General features: G+C 42.3%; 1 protein-coding gene across 1 annotated transcript; it reads left to right on the top strand.

The window, feature by feature from the left end:
- Positions 1–775: 775 nt before the first annotated feature.
- LOC131695609 (apical junction component 1 homolog) lies at positions 776–19,366 on the top strand (the record flags this gene model as incomplete). Its single annotated transcript, XM_058984139.1, has 2 exons — positions 776–1,004; positions 16,874–19,366. Coding segments are annotated over 2 exons (1,455 nt in total), but the record flags the coding sequence as incomplete, so codon positions are not given.
- Positions 19,367–22,835: the final 3,469 nt, after the last annotated feature.

The following is a 22,835-nucleotide window of genomic DNA, read 5'->3' as shown; positions in this document are numbered from 1 at the left end:
CCCAAAACAATGTTGCACCTTGATTAGCTTACGTCGTACCTGATGTGATCCGATCAATAGATTCTACCACATCTACACATTGCCTGCCACACCACACATTTATTGCCGAATTTTTAAATGTTATTTGTTGGCGTTTAAATTTGGCCGTACATTTTGAAACTACGATCAATTGCGGAGCGGTGAATTTATTCATTAAGAATAGTGCTTTTCAACCGAATGTGAATTCATTCTCAGGGGTGAGTTAACCCATTCTAGAGGGTGAATTATACTTAAACAATAGCTTTCATTGTTTGCTCGTTGAGTAGGCGTGTTTGCGCGATAAAAAGTGCGTTTCAATTGATTTTTTATTCTTGTCTGGCGTAATAACTGTAAGTATTTGGTAAACAGAAAATTCAAAGGCTTTATATAAACTTCAAAAAACTGAAACGTTAATATGAGTAAACCTGTATTTAAGTGTTACCCAAGTTTTATAACACACAGAAAATAATAGTATAGATAACCCAAGGACAATGTAGCTACCCCAGACATGTCACGTTGTATCGAACAGATTTAGTAAACTTTAAGAATGATCCAGACAACTTGAATTAATTATCCTCAACCAGTCTCTTTTACAATTTTTTGTTCTGCTTCAATTCAGTTTGTCAATACTTCACTTTGCCATATTTTGTTTTTCACCCACGAATTACTTAGTCCACTAGCAAAAGAACGCAGCATAAGACACCTGTTCTCACTTACAACTTATCTTTTCACCCACGCACGTTTGGTCCGATAACCGCTTTCCACCGCAAATGTTGCAAACCGAAAAAAAAACAATCAACCAAACGCCAAACCTTCCCCGTGCCAAAAACAAAAACACCCGGCAGTGGCAACAACACCGACAGCGGTAGCAACAACGGTACCGACCTTCTCCCTGCCACCTGATCAACTGTCACCCGGATCGGCAACTCTGGAAGATGTGCTCGCCTCGTTACTGGGGCTACCGGCCGAATCACACAGGTCCTCAGGTATGAACCTGTAAGTTTTACTCCGACTATCAATGGAACTAAGACAAATATGCTAAAAGCGTAGCTAGTGAACAATGCAATTGAAATAAAAAAACAAAAACAATAGAAATATGCGAATGCGCTGTAATGGAGTTCGTTGTAACTGCAAGAAAGGAGATTGTTTAACTCGATCTTGAACGAAAGCAAAAGACTTAAAATTGTGTATTGGTTTTTGTTACTACTAGAAGTTTACCCCTAGTCGTAGTACCTAAGGAATGTTTTTGTGTCGTTGCCAACTCTGCTTGACCAATCAAACTTCTAGATTTTTATGTTGCTTAAGTTTAAGTCTTTATAACCTTAGCTACTATTTATACTGCATTCTACATATCATTGAGGAGCTTACTGTAACGCAATAACCATGTGTAATCCTAATAGCTTTAATAGCGCCCGATCCTATTACCTGAACAGCCAAGGCCTGAATGCTATCCCGTTTTTTGATCTATATTAGATGTAGACCTAGGAGTAGACCCAAATTTGGAATCACTTGGACACAGCAAGAGGGCCGCTTCCAGTCAATCAATTCTGGCTGGAGTACCCAGTTAGTTTATTTTTCGGCTGCCGGAACATTCTTAAGCAAACTTCGAATGAAATGTTCGAAAGGTTGTGAAACATTTGGAGGATGTTGTAATTATCGGTTAAATTCTGACAGTTCGAAAGTTTATTCGAAAATAACCCTGCTCTGGAGCGAAGTGTTGAAATCGATTTTGCTTGTGTTTCTTGATAAAATTCTGACAGCAACCAAACCAAACCCTGCCAGAATGTTGACATGAATCACGCACAAACCCTGGCAATGCTAGGGCAGTTTTACCAGAAAGGTATCGCCAGGGATTGTGCACGGTTTCTATCAGCATTCTGTAAGGGTTTCGTTTGAATGTTGTCAGAATTTCGCCAGAACAAGTGAAATCGCTTTCGCCCTAGTTCGCCTGGCTCAACAGGGTTGTAAAACCACAGACTGTTAGAAACCTGTCAGAACGACTTCTGCCAGACTTAGGAAAATTTTGAGTGAAACAGAATTTCAATTCCGGCTGCACTGTAGCACCGGATGCTGGAGTGGAGCAAAGAGAATAGGGAAAGAGACGAATAGTGTGAAGCCAAAAATACCTTATTGAGCAGACCAATCGTGCAATGTAAATAAACATTACTCATGCCTGAGTTGGAGGAGATAAGTATTGTACTTCTATCAAAAAAGAAATTTGAATTTTCGTCAGAATTTAGTTCAATCGTGATTGTAAGGTGCATTCTAGAGTATATGTATGAGTAAAAATAAGCTTTAGAATTATTTCATCTCTTTGTTTCGAAATGCACATCGTTTGATAAACAAATCCATCGATCGACATACGGTTTGTTTTCAAAGTATAATAGGAGTCATTTAAAGTGCTGCCTATAGAAGCGGTTGCCAAAATTCTAGTGTTGAAATCATCATAAAGGGAGTGTTGCCGTTTTGACTGATTTTCACTCTTCGTCTCTTTCACTATTCTCTTTTGAGTGGAGCTGGAACTCAGTGGGATTTCATCACATTGTCTGAGTTCCAGCCATACCTGCTGGAATATATTTCGAAATACTAAATATCAATCGGCATCCCGGGTTTGTGCGTTTGTCGAAAACGTCAAAAGCCCATCGTATTTCAGCTACGCTCAAGCAGGCGGTGCTGGTATAACCGTTGGTGTTTATTAGTAAATCCCACTGAGAAGCCCAAGCTTTGATTCGAAATCGTACAACACGGGTCCAACGATGGACGTCTGCTGAGCGATTATTTTGACGTCGGCCAACGTTGGTCCAACGAGCGTCCTTCATTGGACGATTTTGAAACCAACCGTTCTTAGCTCTTACACACTTAATCTTGTTCTACCGAATCCCAGCTTTTTTCGCTACTTTTACCGAGTTTTGCACAGCCGAACACTCAGCTAACAAAGCTTTTACCGAGATCTCAGTAGAAGTGACGTTTGTTTTGAATAAACTTGGTAAATATATCACTGAAAATCAATAAATTAACACCACATTGCTGAGCTATCAGTTGAAAAATTTTACTGACTGTTCAGCTGTGCGCAAATTACCGAATTGAATTGAGTGTGTAGTTCTCAGTTCCCACCAGAAATTTTGGCTAATTGACGTCGATATCCCGATGCAGCAACCGATGTTGAATCGGATCAAATTTCGACTAGATATATTGTGCCTTGCAGGATAATCGCTCGATATGCGATTATATGAAAGCTCAATTGAGATAGGCGCGTGACAGCCGCCTATATAAATGTATAGGCAGCTTTTTCCTTGAAGCTTTCGAAAAGCACACAGCTGGCAGAAAAATAAAGCTCCACTGAAATCTGCTTGCGGAGCAACTGCGGCTATATTTGATGCGCCTTTCAGACGCCCGCAATGTGAGATTTTATTATAAGCGCGACAATATTAGGCTATGCACACTGACGAAGTCGACATAAATATTGACTTTTACTGTGAACTGTATTTACAAACATTGCTTCACAGCTTAATGGTAATGTTGGTAAACACGGCTCAAAGTAAACTTCATTTTATGTCGACTTATCAGTCGACTTCGTCAGCGTGCACAGCCTAATTAGCCTGTGCACGCTGAAGAAGTCGACTGATAAGTTGACATAATATGAAGTTTACTGTGAGCCGTGTTTACCAACATTGCCATTAAACTGTAAAGCAATATTTGTAAATACGGCTCACTGTAAAAGTCAATTTCATGTCGACTTCGTCAGCGTCCGTCCGTCGAATGAACTTCGAGCTTCAGAACACTAAATTTGAACACAAGACCATCAACCAGAAAATGAACTAACGGGAATATAAATTGCTAAGTGATTTCAAACTGTTGAGTGATAAATGGCGTATGCTAAAACTACCTAATTCTGTTATTTTGATGTAAATTTGTTGTAAGAAATATGTGGTAGTGCTAGGATAAACATAATTCAAAGGAAAGCTAGCGTACATTAAACAGTTAGGGAACCAAGAATACAACCAGTTTAAATAAAACATGCCAAGTTGTCAATAAACCGAAATGCATTATTCAAAGTTATGCTAGCGAAAAAAGAACTAGAAATAAATTGCTGTTTTCTTTATTGAATTTGGCTTGAATCCTTGTTCATTTCCCCGATTGAAGTTCGTGTTTCGAGATTGTTGTACTATTTAAATATGTTTCGTTTCGTTGACTTCGTTGTTTATTCAATGTTTACTGCATTTTTTAAATTCATATTCCAACTGACTCTACTTATACACTTTTTCATATTCCAGTTTTGCTAATTTTATATGGTGTGATGTGTTGTCAGTGTGTATTTATTTGAAGATCTTATGTTAATTGTTGTAGAACGAATCATTAGGGGTTTCCACTACCCAATATGTCGCTGTATAGCCATTTATGGTAAGATATTCATTAGAAGACATTCTAAAGGACCATTCATAAATTATGTAACGCTTTTGGGGGAGGAGGACGACAAATTGTGACATGTTGTGACATATGGGGGCGGGAGAGTAAGCTATAACGTTATTTAAAATATCTATATTTAAAAAAAATAAAGGATTTGTTACGTAATAGGGCAGGGGGGATAGAGGAATTTATGACAATTTGTTACATGGGAGAAGGGGGGTCATTTCTGGGCAATTTTTACGTTACGTAATTTATGAATGGTAAAGGGTAACGGCGAACACGTACAACCGGTTATAACTGTTTCCCCACTGGACTGAATAGGGTTGAATAGGGTTGGGATCGAATTTGAATTTGGAGACTCCGGTTTTTGGTGAGATCTATGGGTAATTGGGTATACGGTTTTCACATCAATTTTTCCAGGTCTGTTCAGACGACGGATTATTGTAACTTTTTGTCTTTCTCAATAGAAACGTATACCTATTGCTTTGAAAATCTACTTTTTAACCATAGAACGTTGCACTGGGGTACAAATTTATCCCCACTCTATCGTTGGAGCCGTGTGAAAACGAGAATACGGCATTTTTTGACCTCGGACAAGCCAATGTATGTACCATTGATTCCATAATAAAAATTAAAAATCGCAGAAAATGGCATATTACACATTTCTTTTGTTTGCATTTTTACCTGCGAAAATTGCAATCAAACGCGTGGGGTACGTTTGTACCGCAGCGCAACGTTCTAGGGTAAAAAAGTAAGTGTAACGTTCTAGGGTTAACCAAAACCTGGAGGGCTGAGTATTATATACGATTCGATTCAGTTCATCAAGTACGGTAAATGATTGCGTGAGTATGTATGTGCGTGTTTTTCCAGTAAGGTTTAAAAAGCTTCCAAAGCCTGTGTGAGACGACTCTGTGCTTAGTGCTTAGTCAAGCACTCGTTACTCCTTCTTCGCCCTTCTTCCCCAAAGAATTATAGCAAGGTATTACTTCGTGGGACGCTCGTTGTGCTTTCCTCGCACCTCTTTCTTTTGTTCAAGAGTTTTCCGTAGCTATCTCGGAGCCTAACTTGATCCGTGAAGTGACTCGACCTTTTGCTTTTCGTCTCCATCTATTACGTCGCCATTTAGTTCTCATCTCAGTGAGCCGTTCAGCTGCTGATTTCATGAGCTAATTAGCTCCTGTTTCCTTGAGCTATCACTATCTACTCGGATAGACCACGGCGGTGAACTCACCCTACTCCGACTGAGAGTTCCCCGACGGAGGAATTTCTCCCAACACCAATACCTACTTTCTTGAGCCATTAAGATCCCCTCTTCGTCTCGATCTACTCGATGTAGTCCCCGGTGGTGGACCTAGCCTGCTCAACGGGCCAGTTAGCAAATGCCCATCGATTCCGGGTAGAGGATAGTTTCCGGTTCACTGGCGCTCTAACGACGCGATCTACTCGAACTGGTCCGCTTACGGTGGACCTAGCCTACTGACGAGCTACCCGGTAGGATGCCGAAGTGAGTCCGGCGATTGCGATGAAGCCTGACGTCCAGTTCACTGGCGCCCGGGCGTAGCCTGGATAGTATTGTCGCAACCACTCTGTTGACAGTATTCCAGATATGCTGTCTTCGACGATATTGTCGAGTGTCACGCTGGGCATACCCTTTTGAAGTTCATCGAACTTAGGGCATACGACGAAGACCACGTGTTGCGGCGTCTCTTGCACCTACATACACTTTTGGCAAAGGGGTAACGAAACATGTCTAAACCAATGTAGGTAATTCCGAAAGCATCTACGTCCGGACAAAAACTGTGTCAAATGGAAGTTCACATCACGATGCTACCTATGCACCCAACTTGACACATTTGGGTTCCTTTCTCGGAGTTGTCCCACTCTTGCTGTTACTTAGCCAACGAGTCCGCTCGGACCAGTCTCCTTGCATTACGTGCAATTCTCCGCTGGTAGCATTCCACGTACTCAGCCAGAGTGATGTAGCTGGGAATCATACCGGCAATTACGCATACCGCTTTCGACGATGTCGTTCTGTACGCACACGCGACACGAACAGTCGTTAGGCTAAACGTCAATTTCGTCCGGTTCCGCTTTCAGTTCAGCGCAGCAGCCCAGACCGGTACGCCATACCTCAGTATTGAGGATGAGACACCCGTCAGGAGACGTTTCGTGCTGCATCTTACTCCTCCGATGTTCGGCATGATTCTTGCCTATACGTGAGTTGTTCTCGCTGCCTTTCCACATACATAGTCGACATAGCTATTGTAATTCAATCGATCGTCGGCCATCACACCTAGGTGCTTCAGCGCACGCATCGATGGGATGGATTATCCCCCGACGCTGATCTCGACACGCTGCTTTTTTGCAGTTGCTGACCAGCACTACCTCGGTTTTGTGGTGAGCCAGCTGCAACTTGACGTTAGGCATCCAGGTTTCCACGATGCCTATTGTCTCTGCCGTCAACATCTCCACCTCTTCAACGGTCTCGCCTGTTATCGCCAGAACAACTCTCCTGAGCAGTTCCAGTGTTAACACTCCGCTGTACATTATATTCCAGAGCGTTGGGCGGAGTATGGAGCCCTGAGGTACTCCCGCCGTGGCCCTAATCGACCTCTGCCCCATGTTCGTTTCGTAGACCAGTACTCGGTTCTGGAAGTAACTTTTCAGAACCTTACACAGATAGTCTGGAACCCGCATTCTGTGCTGTGCTACGGCGATAGCCCCCCAGCTGGCAGTGTTGAACGTGTTCTTCACGTCTATCGTTACCACGGCGTAGTAGCGCACAGAAAAAAAAAATATTGGTAAAATTAAGAGTGTTCCGCTCTTAGCAAAAAACAACCAATGCCAACTATGAGGCTGAAAGTAAAACTTTTAAATTAATCAAGAATAATAATCAAAGTAAAAGTTTTCCTTTTAAGCAAATGAAGAATAGTACTCAAAACAAAAGTTTTATTTTTAAACTAAGAATATGCGTTGGTTGTTTTTTGCTAAGAGTGAAAAACTCTTATTTTTACCAACATTTTTTTTTCTGTGCGATTACCCCTTCTCTTTTGCTTCAATGCTTTCTCCACGCTCGTGATGACTATGCGGATGGCGTCCACCGTCGATATCTCTTTCCGGAACCCGAATTGCCTCTGCGATAGTCCGTTCTCACTTTCAGTGTAGGTCGTCAGCCTTTTGAGGATGACCCTTTCCAGGAGCTTACCAAGATTATCCAGCAGGCATATAGGCCGATACGATGCTGGATCTCCTGGTGGTTTCCCTGGTTTTGGCAGTAACACCAGCTTCTGGATCTTCTATCTATCCGGGTAGTAGCCATCGTTCAGGTATTTCTGTAGGACTATCCTGGACATGCCCGAAAACGCCAGGATCGCAGTCTTCAGTGCTACGTGGGGGTACCATCCGATCCGGGAGCTTTCTTCCCTATCAGCTCTTTTGCCACAATAAGGAGCTCGTTGTTGGAAACTCGATTGTCACCAGCATTTCCACCGTCTGCATCAACGTACGGTGTAGGCGGCCATGCGGTTGGGTTGTACTTTGGGAAACGACCATCCACGATAATTTTCAGTTTGTCGGCACACATTTCGACTGGCGTCATTGGACCGTTGATTCTGGCCATAACGACACGGTAAGCATTGCCCCAGGGGTTGGCGTCTACTTCTCTGCACAGCTGCTTGTAGCAGGTGGACTTACTTAGCACTATCTCGCGTTTAAAAGCGCCCGTGCCCCCCCGGAATATTAGCTTACACTCTTTGTTAACTGCCCCAGATCTTGTTCTCTAAACGCGTCTTCTGGCTTTAGGGCAGGCAGCCCGGAGGATACTGAGTATATTGCTCCACCAGTATGCCGGACGCCGGCAGTTCCTCGGTTCCATTTTCCTCGGCATTGTTACATCACATGCCCTCGCTACTGTTTCCGATAGTTTATTTCGCACTCGGAAATAGAATGACGCCGTCAGCACGAAGTGCTTCAACAAAAAGGTCTTTGTCGAAGTGCTTTATTTTCTACTTCCGCTCGCCAGTCCTCGTTCTTGGTGTTGCCGTACAATTTTGCCGACCAACTGTGTAGTGTATCACTTGGTGGTCACTATGCGTGGACTGCTCACTAACTCGCCAATTCATGTTATCCATCAGCGAAGGACTGCAGAATATTATGTCGATGATGGATTCTCGACCTTCTTTACGGACTGTGCTAGCGAAACCTTTGTTACACAGTCTCATATCAAGCTTCGCCAAGGCTTCCAACAAGCTGTAGCCTCTTACTTTGATCAGCCTGCTACCCCATTCCACGGCACAAGCGTCCTCCTATAACAACCGGTGTTCGTCCAACTAACGAACATCCGATTGTACTGCTCTAGTGTCCATCTCGAGGGAACATAGCAGCTACAGAAAAATACGCTGTTGATCCTGGCGATTGCGAAGCATTTGTGTGTGTTATCCATCACCTCTTGGACAGGGAAACCGCCCATTACTTGTATTGCAACTATCCCTGCACTATCTACCACCCAATTACCGTTATCGTAAGGAACACGATACGGTTCAGCAATAATTGTAACGTCGCACTTCGTTTCTGTTGTCCATTACCACAACAGGTGCTGTGCAATATCGCAATGATTGAGATTAAGCTGGGTTATCTCCATCATCATTGGCCTGCTTTAGCCGTTTTGTACTCTGGACATAAGAAGCCTTCCGTCATGTGCTCCTTGCCTCCCTCCTTTGTGCAGAGCGTGCACTTTGGTTGCTTTGAGCAGTCTCTAGCAATGTGTGCCTTCTCCCCACATTTTCTTCACAGATCAGATCTGTCGGGGACCTTGCAGTTTCTGGAATGTTGGCCGAAACACACACACTTGAAACACCTCTCCGTTTAGTGCCGCAAGGTATCAATCGTAACGTAGCTGATTGGCTGCGGCTTACGATAAGCATACTGCTGTCGCTGGTGTATACGCCTTTCTTAACCTGATTGATATTTGCTCTTTCTGCAGGTTATATTTCTCCATTGGCGCGCTCTTCATTTCATCTCTCGTTGAGATTTCGTCCAGATATCTGCACTCGACCACTACTTCGTGGACTAAAGCTCTCGCTTTGTTTCTCCTCCCACTGTCTCTGTCACCAGCTCCTGATAAGTCGAGCTCTTGATCAATAGATCCTTTTTCAACTCGAGCAGCACCCCGCCTTTCTGAGTGCGCCTTGCTACGTTCTCCCCAGCTCCTTCAGCTTCCTCTCTCACCCTTTTAAGGATCGCAGTGTACGTCACGCCGTCGTTTGCTTTGACGATTAGAGCGTCTCCCCTAAACCTCTCCTGGCGTGGCCGAAGGTCCTCTTTCTTCTTTTCCTTATTTTTTCTGTTATTTCTTCCTCTCTTCTACGTTTTCTGCCGTTCGCCATACACTCTGCATTTGTCGGCTGTTTCGCTGTCTTTCACCGACCTTGTTGGGCATCTTCGGTTCCCTCGCCTCTCCTGGTGTTTCCCTTTCTCTTTTCACAGAACGAAAATACCGATTACCTTTCGGCGTCGAACGGGCTTCTGCTTAAGCTATCTCCGTGGTCATCTGTGTCTTTTCGGCGTTTTCAGCTCTCTCTAGTAACGCCATCTGTTCGCATTCGGTTTCTGATACGGCGTATTTTATGCTAATCTGTCCGTGCACGTTGTCCTGCCTTGCGGCTTTCCTGCGTACGTTGAGTCAGCACGCTATCCAACTCTGGCTGCGCAACCGGTCGACCCAAAGACCGTCACCAACGTCGGAATCCGTCGACACATGAACCTACTTATTGATATAGCTAACTTAATTCTCGCTGCGTAGTCGGTCTACAAACGACGGTTGCCGCGCTGGGACCCGTCGGGACGTGAACCGATTGGGAGGAACCATAAGACCAAGCCAGGTTCATCACAGCCATACTCGCAGGGCTTATAACCGACTTGAACCACTCGCCTATGTCGTCCATATCGTGCTAGTTGGTGTTGCCAGCTTGCTGTTCTCTTCGCCACTTTCTCTGTACTTTCGACAGTATTAGTGTCGCAACTTTTCTGACGGAATTCCTTGTATCCTCATTTCGACACATCTCTGCCACAATGTTCTCTACGTTAAGCGAAGGTATCTCCCTTCGCGCTGAGTCAAATCTAGGACAGACGAGGACCACACGACCCAGTGTTTCCTCGACGTTTTCGCTCTCTGGACAAAAGGGTGTCACAACGTGTCCGAACCGATGTAGGTACTGTTTAAAATAACCGTGACCGGACAGGAACTGCGTCAGATAGAAGGTGACTTAAACATACCTCCTATTTACCCAGGTTGAGAGTTCCAGTATCAGTCTGTGAGTCCACCTATACGTTCCTTTTTCCAACGAGTCCCACTCATGCTGCCGATATGGATCAATCCAGCGATAACGCAGACTGCCTCTGATAAGATAGTCCGGTACGCGCTCGCGACCCGTATGGCCATGAGCCTGAACGTACTATTCAGCTTTACTCGATTCCGCTGTGTCTCCAGCACAGCAACCCAGACCGGGCCTCCGTACCACAGTAGCGGCGATGTTTCGCTAACCAGAGGACAGCTCTTGCTACTGTATGGTCCGTTGTTGTTTGGCATTATTCTGGCTGAAGCGTTTATAGCTTAGGCCGCCTTCTCGCAGGCATAGTCGACTTGGGTGTTGAACTTCGGTCGGTCATCTATCATTACGCAGCGCCCGATTCGAGACATACTCCCCTACCACAATAGATCTAAATACTGGTCGCAGTGGTTCGTCTCCTACAAAAAATGACATGCTCTCTGACAGTGATTTCTATCTCTGCAGTACTTTGCAGTTGCTGACCAATGTCACATCCGTTTTGTGATGGGCTATCTGCAACTTCACTCGTTGCATCTAGTTTCCAATTCTGTCGATCGCCCCCATCGCCTACATTTCCACCTCTTCCAGCGTATCTCCCAGTACCATTATTACGATGTCTTCCGCGAACCCGACGATCTTTACGCCCTTAGGCAGCTCTAAAGTGTCAGTACGCCGTTATACATCCCCGTTATACATCCCAATCATCCAAAGCGTTGGACCCAGGATAGAGTCTTGCAGGACTCCAACCGTAATTGTAAACGTTTTTTGTCCCCCGTTTGCCTCATAAATCAGGACACGGTTCTGGAAATATCTCCTTAGAATTCTACACAGGCAGCTAGGGACCCTCCTTTTGTGCAGCGATTCCGCAATGGCTTCCCAGCTTGCACTATTGTCATGACACAGTGTCGATTTTTTTCCACCGTAGACTTGCCCTTCCGAAATCTGAACTGGTTTTTCGACAACCCATTATCGCTTTCCGTAAATATTGTCAACCTGTTAAGGACAATCCTCTCCGAGAGTTTCGAGCGTATCCAGCAGGAATATTAGTCTATACGACAATGGATCGTCAGCCACCTACCTGGTTTAGCCAGTAGCACTAACTTCTGTATTCTCCATTTGTAAGGGAAGTGGTTCTCGTCTCGATGTTGGGGATTCCATCTGGTCCGGGCGCTTTCTTTACTTTTAAACCCATTGCCAATGCGATACCTCATCCGACACTTCTATCACTTCAGCATTTTTCCGCTCTACCTAGTCATATGGCATAATCGACAATATCATTGGATCGTGCTTCGAAAAAAATCCTTCTACGATAACCTTCAGTTTATCAGGGCACATTTCAAGAGGCATTATGGGCCCTCTGATCTTCGCCATCGTCAGACGATTGCTGCCTATATGTGTGTATGCGCGTCTGAGTGTATGTATATTACTAAAAATGTCGCTCAATTTTCTCAGAGTTATCTGAACCGAATTTCACAAAATTAGTCTCAAACGAAAGCTACACCGGTTACTATTGAAATTCTAACGAATCCAACTTCCGGTTTCGGAATCACAGAGTGATGGGTACGATCACGCAGTAAATCCCATTTTCAACGTCAAATCGCTAATAGTTGGGAGCCAGACAAAGATAATACTTATGAGTTGAGCCGAGATTCCAAAAACATTGAAGATCCCTTCCGCAATTGCTCTAAAGGAGATCAGATCTATTTTAGTGTTGGTCGCCGTCTGCGATTTTTCTTTTGAGTTGGAAGACTCGAAAAGTCCTTGCCTTGGATTTTGAAACTACACCCAAGTGACGATTGAAGTTGTGCAGCATGCTACAAGTGCAATGTAAGTTTTACGAGTGACCATGAAATTACCATAAAACCTCTATTGTTACTAGGGCTGGCTACTAGCTTCCCCATAGAAAAACCTCCGGATTTTCCCACCGACTAAATCGGCTTGCGTCGGCACAATCGGCCGACTATGCCACCAATCGGTCGATTGTTGCGCCGACTCTTATGGGGGTTTAACATGGACGTCTGCCGACGCGACAACCGATTAAATATGACCGACGAAATCTGTTCAAATCGGTCTATTTCAACCAATTAAATTGATCGATTGGTATTTTAAAACTGGAACCAGGTTCACACTGATTAAATCTGGCGATTGATATGGTGACAAAAATTATTCACCGACAAAACCCTATGGGGGTTGTCAGTCGATGGTTTCTTTGCAGTAGATATATCTACTGCAAAGAAACCATCGACTGACAACCCCATAGAAAATTTGACAGTTCATGAATTTCCCAGTGGACCGACGAAATCGGGTGCTTCGAGGTCGACAGATTAATTAACCGACTAAGTTGGGTTTTGTCGGTGAACAATTTTCGTCACCATATTAATGGCCAAATTTAATCTGTGTGAATCTGGTTCCAGTTTTAAACTACCAACTGATCGATCGATTTAATTGGTTGAAATAGACCGATTTCAACAGATTTCGTCGGTCATATCTAATCGGTTGTCGCGGCGGTAGACGTCCATGTTAAATCCCCATAAGAGTCGGTGCAACAATCGACCGATTAATTGGTGGCATAGTCGGCCGATTGTGCCGACGCAAACCGATTTAAGTTGGTGGGAAATTCAGGAGGATTTTCTATGGGGTAGTTTGGCTGTTACCATCCCTTTGCTGCGAGGAAGTTTTGAAAACTCTGCAGCACTTCTCTTATTTTCGGCACCAAGGGCAGGTACATAATCGGCCTCCGCTTCCGAGCTATATGCATCATCGTCTGATAAATCAGGGAATGTGTTTTGCAATTGTATAGGATTCGGATTCGTTACTATCAGAATTTTTGCAAAACTGCAGAATGAGGAAGACTACCCAGTCACCAAATTTCCTGGCAGAGACCGCTCTGCTAGATTTCTGTCAGTCTTGGTTTGGCAGCCCTATCAGTTTTCTGAGCGTAACTTGTCGGGTTAGTTGAGCTAGGGCGAGCTCGGTTTCGTTCGTGTTTTCTGGCAAATTTTGCCAGGGACCGAGCAAAACCCTGGCATAACTCAGACATAAACTGTGCAAAGATGCTGGCAATTCCTACCTGGTAGAATTGAACACGAAACATCTGACAAAGATGTGGCAGGAAGCGTACAGAGATCTTGGCCGTTGGCGGTTGGTGAATTTGAGCAAATTCTTTGCCAGAATTCTCGCACAAATCGCGCAAAATACTGGCAGAAACGCTGCCAGAATCAATTTCGCTTTGCTCAACTTTTGCTAACTTTCTGCTCGCCACGGTGACTGGATAGTAAGTGGCAGCACTGGTGAATCGCCTGGACGTATTCTCGTTAGCGTCCAATATTTTCAGTTTTTCAGTGATATACACGGTTAAAATAAAGTACCCATTAATGGGTTTCATACCACCCATCTCAGACAAAACTGGGAACTCATTATTTGGGTAAGCATTCCATACCCAAAAATGGGTAAAAATGGATTACATCAAAAACTGGATAGTTTTATACCCAATTTTATACATGGAGACAAACTGAAAATGGGTAAAAATTCACCCATTTAAAAAACAAAATTTTGGAATATAAAAATTTTAGGGAAAATTTGCTAGAATTTTAATAAATAAGAAATCACGCTCACTTCAAGTGATTTATTATTAATTAAAGTAGAACACAAGTTCATTATAGATGTGCTGCCACAGTGTCGTCCTGATGTACTTTTTCTTCGAGAACTGTGTCGTTCATGTCGACAAAAATCTCGCCTAGCAAAATATACTGTTACTCTCGTTGAGACTAGAAGAATACAAAAGTAAGTGAATGAAAATTGTAAACAAACATCCATAATTACCGTCTACAATCAGCGCTTGTCGAAATGCAGCCCAAAATTGTCGACTCTCTGAAATTTCACGAAGTGTTTTTCAACCATTTATGGGTATTATTCTTGCTGAATTCCAATAATGAGATGGGTAATATTTAACCCAGTTTCTTATTCAAAAAAGTACCCATTTCGTGACAGCTCGAATAGAACCTCAAACTGAGTACTTCTGGAACTAATAAATGGGCACTATTAATTAACCGTGTACATAATGTTCAATAGGAAAATGAAGTCAATTGTTTAGTAAATAGTTTTTCCTGTTGAGTTACATGTTAGTAGGTTGAAATATCGCGAGAAAAGTGTGATTTTGCATAGAAATTCATCGTCACAACTTTGCCATTGAAGTATGTGAAGCAAGCCGCGAAAAAATACACCCGTTCGTTCCGCTTAGCGCCTACAGCGCCGCCTGGACCTGAGTAGCTTATGCAACAATTTCACGAATAGAGGCGAATTCTTCACAGAAATCTAATGAATTTATTTATGCAGAGCTGGTGAGATCGTTTCATGTCATTTTACAGTGCTTGTCTTCATAAATATTTTTCTTTTTATAAATAAGTGCTAGCATCAAAAATAGTTTTCATTCTGGAAGTGCGAATATATTGCAAATATCCAATTGGCATCTTTACGCAGAAAATATATATAGGGGGCGCTACATACTTGTGGTGGATGTTTTGCGAATAAACTGTCAGATCAGTAGCAAACCTTTAAAAGTTTACGTAATTTTTGCATTTTTAAGAAAATTGGCCTTAGTGTGTAAAAAAATGAAAGTGAAGTGGAAGAAAACTAATTTCCTTCAAGATGGTAATAGATTTATTATGCAAAACAGGGATATATATAGCATATCTTTTAATTTTTCTTTCTGAACCGGTATAAAACCACTTCGTACAAGGTTATGTTCGAAATGAGAGCTAATTCTTGCCAAAAGTGAATTTATACTGGTTATACTTTGATTGATTTTTTAAATATTCTTAACTCCGGCGGTTGTGAACCCTAACCTAGAAGCACAGTATACACATTTTCGAAGATTTCTTATGTTTAATTTGAGTGTATCTACTAAAAACTATTATCATTAACTTCCAAATTGTTTTTCTCCCCCTCTGAGTCCATTATTTACTATGATTGATGCGTATTTACGGAAAAACATTGAAAAATTACATCAAATTACTTATCGAAAATATGAAAAACGCACAAACATCCACCTTATCTTGTTTTTGCTATTAATCTGTAGATGTCACAGCAGGTAATTGAGCTTTGCAGCAAAATGCCAATTGATACGTGGATGTATTCGAGCGGGGCGGCCTCAGAGTGTACGTGTAGGAACCGGCATACTTGAAATGGGTTGTTAGATGTACAGTAGAGCTATCGCCTTTCATTTCCAGAGCTAAAAATGTGTACATCTATCGATCACAACATAGATTACATAGATGCACACAAGTTTCTTATATAAAAGCACTGCCGGACAGCGGGAAATGGATTGTATACATGCAGTTTTTGAGAGAATTTTCTCTCGTTGCTGCGGAATTTTGCACTTATGCGATTGATACAGTAATTCGGGCTTGGCATTTTGTTCATGTCTGGAGTATGTCTCGAAAAAGGTTGTGAGCGTGCTCATTGTTTTCTTAAGGTTGAACAGAGAATGGGCATAAATTGAAAACGAAAAAAGCAGTTTTTTCCACACCGTGTGTTAGATCTTCATAAAAATCAATCAGCAGTACTGTAACAACATTCTACATAAGCTGATTGATTTTTATGGAGATCTAACGCACGGTGTGGAAAAAAACTCCTTTTTTCGTTTTCGATTTTTGCCCATTCTCTGTCCAACCTTAAAACTGCCAAAATCATATAAATTTAGATGGCGTTAAATATAGCATAAACATAAAAAATGTTAGATTCAGTTTGTTTATAGTGTTAACTATTTTATGAGTGTTATTTGCATTAGAATGTAATGAGTTATATTAAAGTGTATCCTTTAAAATGTCCAAACAGCATTATAAATGATCGACATATAACGGTAGTGGAAACCTTAGTGAAATCGATTCTAAAATCCTCTAGTTTGCTGTAGCTTACCTTTTCTAAACATCAACCAGTGTACCAGTGTCACCTTTGTTTTTTTTTCTCTTTCTCTTTTCTCTTTTTCTCGATATATCTGTGTACCACCTCTCATTCGATCATCTGGTCACCCAACGCAACAAATATCTGTGATGCCGAAAATCCATACCACCCTACCCCCCGCCTGCAAAACTTGTTCAATCTATGTAACCCATCCCGCTCAGTGGATTTAGCTAATTCCTGTCTAACGCCAACAGTTTCCAGTACCCACACCCTCCAGATCGAACCAGTTCAAATTAGAAGACGCAGCGAGGGAGACGCCGGTAAGAAACGAGCAGCAGACAACAATCCCAGCGCGTCCGGTGCGATCAGCAGTGGAATCAGCAGCAAAGATACCCAGAGCCGCCGGGTGTCGCTGGATTCCTGCGACACCACTCACAAAAATCACGGGGAAGCACTCAAGTGTCGCTATCCGAAATGCGATGCCACGGCAACGATCGCCGAGGCGAAAAAATCCTACAAAAGCTGCCACAACTGTTCGCATCTGTACTGCTCGCGGGAATGTCGGAGGGCTCACTGGGAGAAACATCGGAAGGCTTGTTTGCACTCGCGAATCTCCGCTCTCTGTAGGCTGGTGTTGTCCACCTGCAAGGACGATGCGGATACCCTGCGGCACCTCAGTGTGTTAGCGAGGCGTGGCTACTTGTCGCAAGGGCGAGGTGTTGTTAGAATACTGTTTCGTAGTCCGGAGAATGCGGACTCGTTCATAAAGCAGGGTTTCCAGTGTTTGGGTGAAGTGATATACGTGCGCTGGCCGGACTTGCTTCCGTCAGAGATGGGTCCGGAACTGTACTCGGAACTGCTCAAACTAAGTACCGAGTACAAACCGGACTCGAAAATGTTAATCTACGTGGCGATCTGTGTCGTGTCGGAAGCTCCGGGTAATGCGACGGTCCCAGTCAAATGGGAACGCCAGCTGGTGTCTCGGTGCGCTAAGCTTAAGCTGTGCAAATTCGTCATCAACGAAATTAATAACTCCCCAATCGATAAGCAGATTCCGAAGAAGGAAAGCGCTACCGATGTGCTAATTCTTTCGTTTAACATCATGTCGAAAACGACGCCGAAAAGCCGCGAACAGGTTTCGCTCAACATTCAGAATGTACTGCGCCAGCGAGGCGTTGTCCTGCGTAAGCATTATCCCGAAGTCTTCCAGCGACTGTCCACGTTTGTCGAGGGTTCAATCGATCGGTTCCTGCCGGTGACGATGCACCCGCGGGACAGCGTCACCGGGCGACCATTTGTTTGCATCATAATGCCCAACTATGGCGATTCGGATAAGCTGCAGTTTCCCATTTCGGAGAACAGCGACGACGATCGGGTTGTGACGATTGACGTCGGGGTCGAGCTTGGCTTCGGTGCGGAGCCGATGGATACGTTGAGTGTTTTCTAGGGAGGATAGCGATTTTCATTCTAGGTCGAGCCTATTCGCAGCTTATGTTCCTGGAGAATTCGTCAGCCACGTGATAGAGCTGAAGCCGACGTAACAGTAAGGTTGTATCGACATGTAGTTTTCCGAAAAATCTAATGGAACGAATGGTGTAACATTTTTATTTACCTAATCTAGACATTGAATTCGATACAGTTTTTGTATAACATGATACTAAATCTGTCGGTACTTTCATAAAATCTTCAAAAGAACCGAAGCTCCCATAACCCAACGCTCCGAACAGGGAAATATTTCAGTTCAACTGAAAGCCACATAAAAAGAGCTTGATTGGACTCAACAAACCCCCATTGTTACTGAACAGCTGTACACAGGCAAAGAAGAACAGGTAAGTTTAACGATAATAATTCTGACAACAAAGAAGGGTATAAACCATGAATACACTGAATAACGCCAAATTTTTATACTAAATAGAGTAGGATAAATAAATTTATGAGTAAAACACAACACAAACTGATCCCCATTTCTTGTATAGTGTTGAGAAGTAAAATATTTCAATAATATATGAGCTATTGTAAATTTGTCTGTAAATTATTGATCCATCGTCGTGATTCTTACTATTCCTAAAAGTTACCTTCCTTTTCCTCGCTTGAAATCCATGCTTTATGGTAGTAATATACAGGTTATACACTATACCGTAAGTTTTTGTTGTAAGTTATTTTTTGGAAGTATTTTTCTCTATTTATAACAAACAAAACCGCATAGGATTTTCTGTAGATCCCCTTTTACAATGTTAATGTCCTGAACGAATGTTAGAAAATTTAATAAAAAAATACTCATTTGACTAGCAGAGAATGAACACCGGAAATGATTCAACAGGACTAACCAATTTCCCATAGAAACAAAAATCAAACCTTACATAGTGGAGCAATAGCAATACATAGAACTTCTCTATTCAAACAGCAAAAAGGAACAGAAACCATATCTCCAAGTATGTATGAAATTAACCAAAAATTAACGAAGAAGACCACTTTTTGCTGCAAACGCAGACTATACTGATGCATTTATGATCACTTAGAACATGACTATGCCCTTTTCCCTCGGTGATAGCGTTAGATGAACATCGAATGGAAAACATTGTGAGAAACTTTCTTTGCCGGAAATTTGCTTTCGCTTTAAACTTTTCTACGGCTTATTTACATCACGCAGAAAAAATTAGCATATTTAAACCAAAAATATGTGTTATTGAATTCAATCATTTATTGTTTATCATTATAACAAACAATCTTATTGGTTTGAAAATATTTTTTTATTAGAACAACAACAAATTTTTGCTTTTAATAAATACATTTTTAGTATCAATAATTTTCTTTTAATTTCAATAAAATAATTATTGAAAAACGGAACGATAATTTTGTTTTATTGAAACAATAAATAAATTTTATTGAATTCAATAAATAATTTTATTGTCTCCCGACCAATAATTCAATTTATTGAATTTAATGCATAATTTTATTGAACCTACAAATCTTTTTTCTGCGTGATACACGATACCTAACACAAACATTATTTCAAAACGTGATTGAAAATAATAAACATAGATGACAAAATCAAAATGAGATTGTTTTCAACCAAAAAACTGCATTAGTGTTCGTGAGATCGTGCAACAAGAGCTCAATGCGATTAGCGACTTAACGATAGAGTTGAAAATATTTAATCCAGTATATTATTAATTATTGGACTTTTTTCATTTTGTAATCAAAATGTTATAGTTTAGATGACATCTCAAATTTTGCAAACTACGGTAGATGAGATTTGAATTCGCTTACCAGTACCGTCCGTTCCATGGTGGAATACAAAACGATTATATTTTGGTTATAAATTTAGAACTTTACAACGTCTCAGAGAACTGGAAGAAATATTCTAGCAGGTTTCGACAAAGCAGCAAATGCCCTTCAAACACAACACTTCAAATAATGATTCGAGATTTCCAATACCTAATATTTTGATAGTATTTTTTGAAGAAGTAAAATGACTTAGACATGTGCGCCATTCTGCATAATGTCATAAATTCATCTGTAAAATCAAAATTTTCGAGTGTAAAATAATTAAATGGTTAAAAATGGTGCCCAAAATGGACGATTTTCTCGAATCAACTTCGCGTTTTGCCCGCCTAAAAGAAGACAACATTCTCCGGCGCTGTAACCTATATTTAGATATATTTACGCAATATTTTGATCATTAACGATTTTTCACAGCCGGCAAAAGTGGAAAAAAACTATATTTTTGGCCGTCATTTTGTTTCTATGGTTTTCCGTGTTTTTTTAGATTGGGGCGCCTCTATGGAATATAATCTTCAAGATCGTTTTGGTTTTCGTCTTGTAGACGACGAATTGCGACCTGTATCGTGCCCTTCACATGAGGTCGGTTTTCAAAACACCTTTTACGAAAGCCACCATTTTGGACGCTATTTTTGACACCTTACACTTGAAAATTTTGACTTTATAGGTGAAACCGTAATAAACATTTTGCAGAATAGCACACATGTCTAAGTTATTTTACTTCTTCAAAAAAAATATTAAACATTTGGTACTTTTTGAACAATAATATATGAAGACCCCCTTTAACGTGTATGGCATCCTCAGCCATGTTAGCACAGGCTGGTCTGCACCATTATCGCGATCTTTCCAACGGTACGTATCGAATTTGACTTCCCTGAGGTTCTCGGGAAGGAAATTACTGTTCATCCAAATGTCGTCGTATTGATGATTGCACAGCTTTTAAGGCATCCTCCGCAGGAACCGGTATGTCAACAGCTGCTTGACTTCTCGCCTCGTTTGCGAGTCTATCGGCTTCGTTGTTGCCTTTAATGCCGGCAGAGAAATAGAACAAATCTACCACGTGTTATGTTCTCTATCTCTTGTATCCAGGGGTACTTAGTTTCACCAGTCTCTATGGCCAACAGGCAACTCGCTGAATCCGTGAGGATAACCAAATCGCGGTTGGTCCTGTTAGTGCCATACGGATGGTAAAAGTTTCTGCCGAAAACACACTGCAATGTTGTGGAAGGTTGCACATCCATGCCATTCTTTATCTGTAACGGCCAGCACCCACTGTGTTCACGCATTTGGATCCATCAGTGTAAAACACGGATGATTGGAGAAGTCGGTTGGATAGAATGTTCTGGACAATGAACCGAAATTTTTCGGGAGGATCGCTGGCACATACCGCTTTCTTCACATCCAAGCCTCACGCGATTACTTCGCTTTAGTAGTTGTTCTACAGATGTCACTGCATTACCCGACAGTTCCTGGAGACGAGCAGATGCTCGAATAGCAAGGGGGTGGCTCGAATTATTCCCAGTATTTTTCTAATAGGCGTATAGCCACTCTCGCAATGGATTGCATAGCCAGCAGCTCGAATAGTGGAGCACCAACCTTGGCCATGATCGACTTATGGGGCTAGTCACAAAGGCACCAGCATTAATTTAGGAATTCGCCACTTCACCAAACATTGTTTAGTAGATCAAGTAGGATTAATTTTACGGATAACAGAATTCGTTGAAGCATAGGATACCCTGTCATATAGGGACCTGTAGGTACACTCCTCCCTTTATCGAGCGCCCACAAGAGCTCGTTGATGGCGATGTCGTTGTTGTAGACGTCATTGGAGTTGGGTGAGAATTCCATGCGTTGTCGTTCGGTCTTATGTTTCTTCTTTTGAAAAAATGGTGGGTAACTAGATCTTTCACTGTAGTGTCTCGCCACTTCTTCCGCCACTTCTTCGGATTTGTCTGTAAAACCGTCCGCTCGCTTGAGTGTCAAAGTGTGCTGATAGTGAGATTTTTTCCAGGAAGTGCTCCCAGGATTGTCGTTTGGTTGTTTTGATCGCGTTGTCTTTCGCCTCCTGGAACCTTCTCAAGGCTTCAGTCTTTCAGGATCGGAGTTCTGCATGTATCGAAGGGCCCGAAGATATTTGCGTCGTTGTTGGAAGTTTTCTTTCATCTTGAGGCATTGCTTTTGGCCCAATTCGACCGCTTGTTCGTGGTATGCACTTGATGACTGCTGCAGTGATTCTTTCCGTAATCGAAGAGCCACTTACGTCGTGCTGTCGGCGCATATGATCATCCAGGAACGGATACTGTTATTAGAAAAGGGGTCACTGCTACACGTGTTCGCCAAGTAAATTTTCGAGCCAGACTCTCGGAGCAAATTGATATATCAATGGCCGACGTATTTCCTGTTGATGGATCGATGCGACTACGAGAGCTGTTGTTCTAAATTATAAGACGATTGATCAAGGTGGCCTCTGCAATAAATCGACCGTTTGTCGACTTCGATCCCCAAACAATGTGATGGGTTTCGAAGTCTTCCAGAAAAATTATTGGACCTTCCAGTTGTTCAAAGGCGTCATTTAATGTGGATTGACACTGCAGGGCGCTTGGAGGGATATGAATACTCGCAACCGTTGCCCTGGTCGGTTTGTGAACTCGGATGGCGATGAGATGAAAACTGGTGGTGATTTGCAACCGTTCAAACAGTATCCCCTCTCGAAGTCCTATACCGTGTTGCCAAACAGGGTTGCTATGATAAATAATAAAATCCACTTGTTTTGAAGCCATGCTGCGTAAAGCTTCGCTTCAAATTATTGTCGATCTGTCACTCTGACGGTGAACCGTGTGCATCGAGGGGTCGGACTTCAGTGGTACATGGGAAAATCCCAGACCACTCTATCTTGAGTTT

Source organism: Topomyia yanbarensis, unplaced genomic scaffold, assembly GCF_030247195.1.
Source record: "Topomyia yanbarensis strain Yona2022 unplaced genomic scaffold, ASM3024719v1 HiC_scaffold_472, whole genome shotgun sequence".
Lineage (NCBI taxonomy): Eukaryota > Metazoa > Arthropoda > Insecta > Diptera > Culicidae > Topomyia > Topomyia yanbarensis.
The sequence above is the reverse complement of the archived record's forward strand: the minus strand, read 5'-3'. Positions and strand labels throughout refer to the sequence as shown.